This window comes from Balaenoptera borealis (genome assembly GCF_965194805.1).
Source record: "Balaenoptera borealis genome assembly, chromosome: 4".
In the NCBI taxonomy this organism is placed as follows: domain Eukaryota; kingdom Metazoa; phylum Chordata; class Mammalia; order Artiodactyla; family Balaenopteridae; genus Balaenoptera; species Balaenoptera borealis.
The window spans coordinates 74376577-74388216 of record NC_138861.1 but is presented as its reverse complement, the minus strand read 5'-3'; the positions used below and the strand labels follow the sequence as shown (position 1 = coordinate 74388216).

At 42.4% G+C, this 11640-nt stretch overlaps 1 protein-coding gene and 1 long non-coding RNA gene across 2 annotated transcripts in view; one reads left to right on the top strand and one right to left on the bottom strand.

The window, feature by feature from the left end:
- Window positions 1-11640, bottom strand: part of LOC309627954 — a 467251-nt gene that overhangs the window by 367835 nt on the left and 87776 nt on the right. The gene's annotated exons all lie outside the window — the stretch shown is intronic.
- The window catches only part of SPMAP2L (sperm microtubule associated protein 2 like), a 67637-nt gene continuing 59645 nt past the window's right edge, over window positions 3649-11640 (top strand). Inside the window, exon 1 of the mRNA XM_082390356.1 lies at window positions 3649-4174. Within this exon, the coding sequence (XP_082246482.1) occupies window positions 3709-4174 (466 nt within the window). The 5' untranslated portion in view covers window positions 3649-3708. The remainder of the gene's footprint in view (window positions 4175-11640) is intronic.

The window sequence follows — 11640 nt, the reverse complement described above, 5'->3', positions numbered from 1 at the left end:
AGGGTAGAACAAACGGAACGGTGACTGATGAATTGCTGGTTGCTCAAAGTGGAGTAATCTGAAAGTTAAAAAACTCTAGGGGAACCCAGTCATTGGAGGGGCCCCCAATTATTTGAGATTTACCTCCAGGACCTTGACCAGATTCCCATAATAAATATTGGAGAGAAATCCCCTGGTGCTTCCAAGGGAGGGGAAAAAAATTTTTTGAAATATGCCAGAGCACTCTGTCCTTCTTAACAAGGCCTGCCCTCAGGGGAAACTAGTTAACCAGAGCCTAGCCTGCTGGGTTATCACCAGAGCCTAACTGACCTGGGGGAAATACCCAACTCCAGCCCACTCTAGACATTCTGTTCCACCTAAAAGGGCAGAAAACTAAGACTTAAGTTTGCAGTCCAGAGGCACTTAGTCTCTAAAAGACTAAGACCTAATCATAGGACTATAGAACACTCCCCCTCCCCCCACACCTCACCACCACATTACTAAAGGCCTGTTTACAGCAGCTCCTTTTACCCAGTACATCATGCCTGGCTATCAAGAAAAACTACAAGACATACTAAAAGGCAAAAAATACAGAAGAGATACCACAAGCACCATACAGAAATGAAGAACGTGTTTGGTGGGCTTGTTAAAAGACTGGACATAGCTGAGGAACGAATCTCTGAGCTTGAGGATATCTCAATAGAAACCTCCAAAACTGAAAATCTAAGAGAACAAAGACTAGAAAAAAACAGAACAGAATATACAAGGACTGTGGGACAACTGCAAAAGTTGCAACATGTGTGTAATGGGAAACCAGAAAGAGAGAAAAGAAAGGAATGGAATAAATATTTGAAACAGTGAGTAAGAATTTCTCCAAATTAATGTTGGACACCAAACCACAGATCCCAGCAGCTCAGAGAACACCAAGCAGGACAAATGCCCTCCCCCCCAAAAAAAACAGCAACAACAACAAAAAACTATAGATAGGCATATCACTTTTAAGCTGCAGAAAATGAAAGATGAAGAAAAAATCCAGAAAGAAGCCAGAGGAAAAAACACCTTACCTATGGAGGATCAAAGATAAGAAGTACATTAGGCTTCTCAGAAACCATGCAAACAAGAAAAGAGTGGAGTAAAATATTCACAGTGTTGAGAGAAAAAAAACTGTTAGCCTAGAATTCTGTACCCTGTGAAATCCTTCAAAAGTGACGGAGAAAAATTTCTTAGACAAAAATTGAGGGAATTTTTTGCCAGTACTTCTGTGTTGCAAGAAATGTTAAAAAGAAATTCTTTAGACAGAAGGAAAATGCTATAGGTCAGATATTTGGACCTACATAAAGAAAGGAACATTGGAAAAGGAATAAGTGAAGGTAAAATTAAAACTTTCATTTGTCTTATTTTTAATTGATCTAACAGATTACAGTTTCTTCAAAATAACAATAGCAACATTATATTTGACTATGTATGCTTATATGTGTGTATAAATGTTATGACAGCAATGATACAAGGGATGAGAGGGAGGAATTTGGATTATTTAGTTATTATAAGGTATTCACATTACCTGTGAAGTGGTATAGTGTTATTTGAAAGTAGACTTGGATTTGTTGTTAATGTATATTGCAAACTCTAGGACAAGCACTAAAAAAAATAAAAGAAGTTATAACTGATATGCCAAGAAAAGAGAGAAAGTGAAATCAAATAAAATGCTCAATTAAAACCACAAAAGGTAGAAAAAGAATGGAAGACAAAAAGAGAAACAAAGAACAAGGACAACAGATAGAAAACAGTAAAAATATGGTAGCTATTAATCCAACTAAATAATCACTTTGAAGGTCAGTGGTCTAAATGCACCAACTAAAAGACAGAAATTGTCAGAGTGGATTAAAAAATAAAAGATCCAGAAACTCGCTTCTTGCCTACAAGAAACTCACTTTGAATATAAAGAGACATATAGATTAAAATTATGTGAATGAAGAAAGATACAACACTAATCAAAAGAAAGCAGGAGTAGCTATATTAATTTCAGACAGAGAAGATTTGAGAATAATGAAAGTTATCAAAGATAAAGAGGGGAATTATACCTAAAGCACAAGCAACAAAATAAAAGATAAGTGGGACTACATCAAACTAAAAAGCTTCTACACAGCAAAATAAACCATCAACAAAATGAGAAAACAACCAATGGAATGGGACAAGTATTTGCAAACCATATATCTGACAAGGGGTTAATATTCAAAATATATAAAGAACTCCTACAACTCAATAGCAGAAAAAATAAATGGGCAAAGGACCTGAACAGACATTTTTCCTGAAGAAGATCTATGAATGGCCAACAAGTACATGAAAAGATACTCAACGTCACTCCTCATTAGGGAAATGCCAGTTAAACAATGAAGTATCCCCCCAAGCCTATTAGAATGGCCATCATCAAAAAGACAAGATAATAAACGCCAGCTTGGATGTAGAGAAAAGGGAATCTGTGTTACCATTGGTGGGATTGTAAATTGGTACAGCCACTGTGGAAAACAGTATGGAGGGTCCTCAAAAAATTAAAAATAGAACTACCGTATAATCCAGCAATTCCACTTCTGAGAATATATCCAAAGGAAATGAAAACACTAACTCAAAAAGATATCTGCACCACGATGTTCCTAGCAGCATTATTTTCAGTAGTGAAGACATGGAAACAACCTAAGTGTCCATGGATGGGTGAATGGATAAAAGAATTTGTAGTGTATATATATATGTATATACATGCATACAAACGTGCATACAATGGAATATTATTCAGCCATTAAAAAACAAGGAAATCCTATCATTTGCAACAACATGGATGGACCTTGAAGGCATTATGCTAAGCAAAATAAGACAGAGAAAGACAAATACTATATGATCTCACTGATATGTGGAATTTAAACAAACACCAAACTCAGAAAAAGGAATCAGGTTTGTGGTTATATGGATTGGGGGGAGGGGGTCGGTTAGAGGAAGGTGGTCAAAAGATACAAACTTCCAGTTATAAGATAAATAAGCACCAGGGATGGAACCTACAACATGATGACTCTAGTTAACACTGCTGTATGCATTATAGGAAAGTTGTTAAGAGAGTAGATCCTAAGAATTTTCATCACAAGGAGAAAAAAAAATTTTTTTTATTGTATTGGTATGAGAGGATGGATGTTAACTAAACTTATCGTGGTAATCATTTCACAATACATGTAAATCACACCATCATGCTCTACACCTTAAACTTATACAGGGATGTATGTCAGTTATTTCTCAATAAAACTGGAAAAATAAATTTTTAAAAGAGGGGAATTACATAATGATAAAGAGGTCAACTCTGCAAGAAGATATAATGATCCTACACGCAAGTGTATGCGCTTAGAAACAGACTTAAAGTAAGGGAAACAAAAACAGCTGACCAGGGGCCCGCCCCCTTTCTCTTTTTCACCTGTCTCCTCTCTAAGGGGCGGGGCCCCAGGTGGGCCCTGGCAGCTTGGCGCGTCCTCTTGGCAACGGGAGAACGTGCAGGGAGGGGCCCAGAGGCGTCGCGCCGCTGCGGCATCCGGGTTGGGCGCGCTGGGGCGGGGCGCGCTGGGGCGGGGCGCGCTGGGGCGGGGCGCGCTGGGGCGGGGCGCGGAGGGCGGGCCGCCCGCCCATCCTCTCCCATCTTCTAGAAGGCGAGCAGCCTCCGGCCGTCGTCCAGCAGGAGCTTCTGGGCCGCTAATGGAGAGCCAAGAGTTTTCCGGTTCTTCTGGGCTGTCCGATGGGCATGACACGGCAGAAATATCCGCTCGCTCCGAAGCCCTCCAGAAGCCCTTTGTAGTCAGGATATTTGACGTGCACAAGCAGCCTGAGGAGTCTGAGGAGCCGGAGTTACCCGAGGAGGCCGACGAGCAAGACCAGTCAGGCGAATCCGAGGCGTGTGCAGAGTCCCACCAGATCCCCGAGCCCCACGAGCCCTATGAGCTCTACCAACCCTGTGAGCCCCACAGGCCCCCCAAACCCCATACACCCTACAAGCCTCATCCACCCCGTGAGGCCTGCGAGCCGCATAAGCCCCAGGGGCCCCGTGCTCCCCGCGAGCCCCACAAGCCCCACGAAGTCGAGTTGCTTCCCAGAGCTGGCGTGATGGTCTCCCCGTCTCTGCTGACCAGATTCCCGCCACGGCTTCCGCCATCTTCCCTGAGAGGTAGGTGTTGGGGGTCCCTCTGGGGGTTCTAATGGGAAGGTTTGCCTGCAAGGACCCTTTTTTTTTTTTAATATAAATTTATTTATTTATTTATTTTTGGCTGCACTGGGTCTTCGCTGCTGCGCGGGCTTTCTCTAGTTGCGGCAAGCGGGGCTGCTCTTCATTGCAGTGCGCGGGCTTCTCATTGCGGTGGCTTCTCTTGTTGTGGAGCACCGGCTCTAAGCACGAGGGCTCAGTAGTTGTGGCACGCGGGCTCTAGAGTGCAGGCTCAGTAGTTGTGGCTCACGGGCTTAGTAGCTCCACGGCATGTGGGATCTTCCCTGACCAGGGCTCGAACCCGTGTCCCCTGCATTGGCAGGTGGATTCTTAGCCACTGTGCCACCAAGGAAGTCCCCTCATTTTGTTTCAAAGGAGGATAACACTTGTGTCATTTACCTGCTGTTTTACAATGCCCTGTCTTTGGACCTCAAGAAGCTCTGATAGGAAATTGAGACTCTGGTGATGAAACAATCTCTTCACTCTGCTCTCTCTCCACCTGGGGACTTTCTAGCTGTCCTTGATTAGTCACTGTCACTAGCTGTCTTCGATTAATCACTGTCACTTCTTTTTGAAGCCCTTCTTAAGGCTTCTCTACAGTTAGTCATTGCAGTCCTCTGGGTTGCCACTTTGAACATACCTCTATTATAGCACTTAAGATTTTGGGTTATATCGCTATCGTTTTCCTCAGCTAAGGGGAGGGATCCTTGAAGGGAGGATAGTTTTCTCAGTGTTTAGCACATGGTGGTGCTCAATAAATGCTATTACATTGTTAAAGATGGAGTAACAAAACACTCATTGAGCAAAAATTCAAAGAGTATGTTTACTAAGTGCTTGCTATATGTTCAGTCATCACCAAGTTCACAAGCTAACAGAGCTAATGGGACTTGGGTATAAACATCCAGCTCACTTATGGCCTCTGATTGATGACTCCACCCAGAACAATTCCTTGTCCACATTGGGCTTCCAGTTCCTTGGCTGACCACGTTTTATCTCATGTTCTCCTTGACTTGTCTTTATCAGCCTTGATTCTATGGTCTGTCATGTCAGTTGCTTACTTACAACATCTTCACCACCCCATTGGCTCTTTGGCTGTTCACCGTACTTCTCCTGGGAAAACCTCAACCCTGGTTAAGCCCACCCATCCACCCTCTGCCTACACCTGAGCAGCTGACTCTTCCTGTACAAAATCACACAATCATACTGACTGCTTTTGTTTCAATTTCATGACCACAAATCTCAGCTGGTCACTTGGCACTGCCTAGCAAGCCCACTTTATTCACCTAATAAATTAGTTCTCCTAATCAGTGAGATGACCAAATGCCTTCTTTACTCTACTCCAGCCTTCACACCTTTGACCCCAAACAGCTGAAGACTTTGCCTCACACTTGAGAAAATAGAAGCGATGTCATGAACTCCCTTATTTTCTTACCACTAATCTATTGCCTTACTCTAATCTGCACCCATGGATTCTGTCTTTTCTCATATTTCAGGGAAGAATTGTGCCCCTTTCTATGAGAAGCAAAAGCTTCCACTTGTGCTTTAGATTCCAATCTTGTCTCCTGAAGACCTTTGTTCCTGCAGCTATCCCCTCTCTCTCCTAACAGCATCAATCTCTCCCTTTCTAATGAATCAGACCCATGAACATACACACATACTCTAGAATCTTCTATCTTTTTTTTTAACATCTTTATTGGAGTATAATTGCTTTACAATGGTGTGTTAATTTCTGCTTTATAACAAAGTGAATCAGTTATACATATACATATATCCCCATATCTCTTCCTTCTTGCATCTCCCTCCCTCCCACCCTCCCTATCCCACCACTCTAGGTGGTCACAAAACACCGAGCTGATCTCCCTGTGCTATGCAGCTGCTTCCCACTAACTATCTGTTTTACATTTGGTAGTGTATATATGTCCATGGCACTCTCTCACTTTGTCCCAGCTTACCCTTCCCCCTCCCTGTATCCTCAAGTCCATTCTCTAGTAGGTCTTCGTCTTTATTCCTATCTTGCCCCTAGGTTCTTCATGACCATTTTGTTGTTGTTGTTTTTTAGATTCCATATATATGTGTTAGCATACAGTATTTATTTTTCTTTTTCTGACTTACTTCACTCTCTATGACAGACTCTAGGTCCATCCACCTCACTACAAATAACTCAATTTCGTTTCTTTTTATGGCTGAGTAATATTCCATTGTATATATATATGTGCCACATCTTATTTATCCATTCATCTGTCGATGGACACTTAGGTTGCTTCCATGTCCTGGCTATTGTAAATAGAGCTGCAATGAACGTGGTACATGACTCTTTTTGAATTATGGTTTTCTCAGGGTATACGCCCAGTAGTGGAATTGCTGGGTCGTATGCTAGTTCTATTTTTAGTTTTTTAAGGAACCTCCATACTGTTCTCCATAGTGGTTGTATCAATTACATTCCCACTAACAGTGCAAGAGGGTTCCTTTTTCTCCACACCCTCTCCAGCACTTACTGTTTGTAGATTTTTTGATGATGGCCATTCTGACTGGTGTGAGATGATACCTCATTGTAGTTTTGATTTGCATTTCTCTAATGATTAATGATGTTGAGCAGAATCTTCTGTCTTGAAATAACCCTTAACCCCATGTCTTCTTCAGACCCTTCCTCTCACACCATCAGCCCCATTTTTCTGCATTTTCCTGCAAGTCACTGCAGAGCTTGTCAAAAGAGTTATCTGTACTCACTGACTCCTTTTTCTTGCCTGCCATTCTCTCCTCAACCCACCTCGTTAGGTGTCTTTCTCCTCCACTCCACTGAAACTGCTCTAGTTTACTGTCATTCTCCCACCACCAACCCTTGTGTCACGTGTGGATATTTCAGTATAGGTGATCCATTTGCCTTCTTAGTTCTTTGACCGCTTCAGTTTGAATGATGGGATCCTTCACTGCATCTTAGACACCCACTGCATTAGCCTTTGATAATGTCAATTGCTGTATCATTTCCAAAATCTCTGTTTCAAGCACTCTAATCTCTAAGCACGTCTGTCTTTCCAGCTCACTTACTCCTCCTTGTACCCTCTCAATTCTTCAACTTCAAAGGGACCTCTAATCCACTGATGCTATCAACTGTTCATTATATATCACTTACTACCTTATGTCCTTCTGTCTCTCCTTACTCACCTTATAGTCCATGGTCTACCAATGGAATCACTTCCTTGCAAGTATTAGCTCCCTTGTCTCTCCTTCTATCATTCTTGCTTAGTTAAATCCAATTCTTGCCTGCACTTGAAAAGATACAAAAAAAAAATGATAAGAGAAAACAAACAACTATGTTGACTGATCTTTAAATCCATGACCTTGAACTTCAAGTGTGCTTTCATTGCTCTCAGTGATTGTATGGCAATCATACTACATTTCCCTAATCAATTCATTTGCTAACGTGGAACCTATCAAACTACCAGGATCTATACATATATACTCTACCTTTTGTCCTGTTAATAATAGACAAGCTGTCTTTGTTCTTACCAGAGGCCATTCTCTCAACCTGTATGTTGAATCCTATTCCACCTAACTTTAAGTTCTTTGCCCTTAAAATTAACCCCTCTCTTTCCTGCATCATTTTATTTCCCTCTCCACTGGATCATTCCCATGAGCACATGAACATGCAGCAATAACTCCTAACTTGACGAAACCAAACCTTCCCTTAACCCCATGTACCCCCCCAGGTACCACTCCTATACTCTGCTCCTTTTTAGAGTAAAATTCCTCAGAATAGCTGTTTATGAGTTATTATCTCCATATCCTTTCTTCCCATTCTCTTGAGAACTGACTTAAGCTTTTATCCCCTCTACTTAACTGAAGTTGCTCTTGTTGAGGTCACAATGACCTCTGCCTTGCCAAATTCAATGGCTAATTCTTCATCCTCATCTTACTTGTTTGACACATTCACTCCCTCTTTCTTGGAAATCTTTCTCTACTTGACTTCTGGGATACCACTTCATTGTCATCCTACCTCATTGAATGTTCCTGACTCAGTTTCCTTTGCTAGATCGTCTTTCTTTTTCCAACCTCTAGGTTGAAGTGGGCGATAGCTCAGTTCTCTCAGATTCTTTAGAACTTTCCTTCCTCCCTGGATGATGTCATCAGTTCTGTGGCTTTAATTGTATGCTGATGACTTCCCAAATTATCTCCAGCCTCCATTTCTTTCTTGAGCTCCAGAGTTTTGTAACCAATTGTCTCTTTAACAACCCTACTCGAATATCTAGTAGAAATGTAAAATTTAACATATCCATAACTGAACTCTTACTTCTGCCCCCAAACTTGTTCTTCCTCCATTGTTCCCCATTTTAGCAAATGGCACCACAATTCATTCATCCAGGTGCTCAGGTCAAAAACCTTGGAGTCATTCCTGACACCCGTTTTTCCCTTACACTTTGCCTCCAAGCCATTAGCAAACCCTAATTTTGAAATATGTCATGACAATGACCATTCTTAACATCCAAGCCTTCATGACCTTTGTAAGCCACTATCATCTCTTGCTTGGTCTGCTGCAGTAGCTTCCACTCTTGCCACATTCATGCCTTCCCCACACCATTTCCACCAGTTCATGGTTCATGTGGCAGTCACAGGGATCCCTTAGAACATAAATTACACACAACTCTCCTGCTCTCACCTCTCCAGAGGGGGTTCTCATCTTGCAGAGTTTGTAGTCTAAAGTCCTAAGTAAGCCTACAAGGCCCACATGATCTGACCTGCCTCTCCAGCTTCGTGTCCCACCACTCTCCCCACTGTCTCTGCTCTGCAGCCACGTGGGCCTCCTTGCTCGCACCTCGATCATTTCACTTGCTTTTTCCTCTCCCAGGACACTCTTCCCTCAAGTATTTGTCACCTCCTTATAAAGGTGTACCAGATCACTCTGCCAAAAATACACTCTTTGGTCTGCTCATGTTTTTAAAGTCCCACACTTCTGTATTCAACTGCCTACTGGACATCTTCATTTGGATGTATCATAGGCATCTCAAACATAATATGCTTTGAGACAGAAGTCTTGATTTTCCTCCCAATCTTGTTCTTCCTTCAGTCTTCCAACTGAAGACTGAAGATTTCCCCTGCACCAAAATCTATTTCTCCCTGATTCCTTTTTCTTCACCCTCAAATCCAATGGAAGTTCTGTTTGTTTTCTTTCCAGACCATTTCCTGAATTCATTCATTTCCTCTGCTACTTACGGTCATTTACGGTCATCATCCCACTCATCCCACTTACAGTCATTTCTCACCTGGATTTCTACGTTCTCCTCCTGAGTAGTCTCCCTGCTTCTGCTCTTGTCCCCTTTCAGGTCTTTACTACCTTAGCCAGAGGGGATATTTTAAAAACCAAATTGGATCACATCTTTCCCTTACTATATTATCCTTCCTGTGGCGTCCCATTGCTCTTAGGATAAACCCAAACCTTTTGTAGGGGTCTCTAGAGCTCCACGGGCTCTCTGACCTCACTCCCTACCACTCTCCCTCCTGCTCACTCTGCCCTAGTCACACTGGCTTCTTTTCTGTTCCCCTAAAAGGCCAGTCCCATACTTGCTCCTGCTTCAGAATCTGCATGGGTGGTTTTCTCTCCCTAGATGTTTATTGTTTTCCTAGGATCATCTCATGGTTAATTCCTGTTCAGATCTCAGCCCATGTTTTGTTTTGTTCTTTTTAATAAATTTATTTGTTTATTCATTTATTTAATTTTTGGCTGCATTGGGTCTTCGCTGCTGCACGCGGGCTTTCTCTAGTTGCAGTGAGCGGGGGCTACTCTTTGTTGTGGGGCACAGGCTTCTCACTGTGGTGGCTTCTGTTGTTGCAGAGCACAGGCTCTAGGCGCACGGGCTTCAGTAGTTGTGGCACATGGGCTTCAGTAGTTGTGTCTCGCGGGCTCTAGAGTGCAGGCTCAGTAGTTGTGGCGCACGGGCTTAGTTGCTCCGCGGCATGTGGGATCTTCCCGGACCAGGGCTCGAACCCGTGTCCCCTGCATTGGCAGGCGGATTCTTAACCACTGCACCACCAGGGAAGCCCTCAGCCCATGTTTTTAAAGGGTGGGAAAGCCTACCTTTTAGAGGGCCTTGCCTGTCTGTGCTGCCCCACAGTAGCCCCCCTGAAGTCCCAGTATAGAAAGTTTTCAGACTTTGCTTTAGAAAGGACTACTTTAAAGCGTCTATCTTCTCAATTTACCTTCTAGATTTTCCTTGTTAAAAATTCCCGTCTTTATATTAATTCAGTAAGTAGGGAGTATATTTACATATTATTTACATAAAATAATGTAAACATTAGGCCATATTTAGTCAGCATGTCACCATGCCCCTCTCACTCAAAAAACATTCCTTCATATGAAAGACGTTTACTGAGAATATACTAAGGCACTCTTCTGTGTCCTGTGAGGGTGTTGAGATGACTGAGACATGGCAGTTTGGTTGTGTGCACATTTAAAAAATGTATATTGTAGAGTAAGTTCCATCATTCTAACACCTTACTAATGTGTCGTCACTAATCATCACTGTCACTGTTAACCTTTATTGAGCACTTACTATGTTCAGGGCATAGGCACTGAGCTGTAGATGAATAAGATGTGGATCCCATCCTTGAAGGACTGTCAGTGTGATTGGGGAGGCCAAACACATTCTCAACACATCCATGGCATAGAAAGTAAAGTGGACTGGAGTGTCCTATAGGACCGTCACTTCATTTTTCTGAGTTAAATGGCAGTGCTGACCTCTTTTATGGCTTCTGTATTGAATCATAATTAGAAAGGTCTTTTTCTATTTCTAGGTGTTGAAAGAATTCAACATGGGTTTTCTTTTCTTAAACGTTGAAATCTTTGATCCATTTAGAATTTATCCTGGTGTATGGTATGAGTTATAAACCCAACTTTCTTAGTGCCTACTCAGTTGCCAATGCTACCTTGACACAGATGAAATTGGATGAAAATGAACATGAAACATATATTTGAAACAAGAGAAAAAAGTCACAAAAGTGCAGACCGAGGGGGTGTGAGAGGAGACACAGCTTAATAGTTAGCTTGGTGATGTGATATTTTTGAGCTCTAGTTTGCATGGAGGTCCCAGTTTTTGTTGTTATTGAACCAGATGAAAGGGCTTGCCCTCTTCCTGCCTCTGCCTTCTCACCCTCAAGCAAAACCCTTTCCCACATTCTCCTATCTCTTGCCCAAATGACCCTGAGCTAAGGCAGTGGGGAGCTGTGCCTAGGAGAGGACTGAGGAAGAATGAATAGTAGTAATGACTATATAGCTTAATCTGTCGTGTCAGAGAACATCCCAATGTTTGTTGACATGGTCATACCCAGCATAGACCTGGACTGCTTTAAGACCGGTCTTCAAAACCATAGTGCACCTAAAACAAGCACAAATTTTACTTCAGAAAGCTTTGAGACATAATGTAGGTCTTACCGAAGTA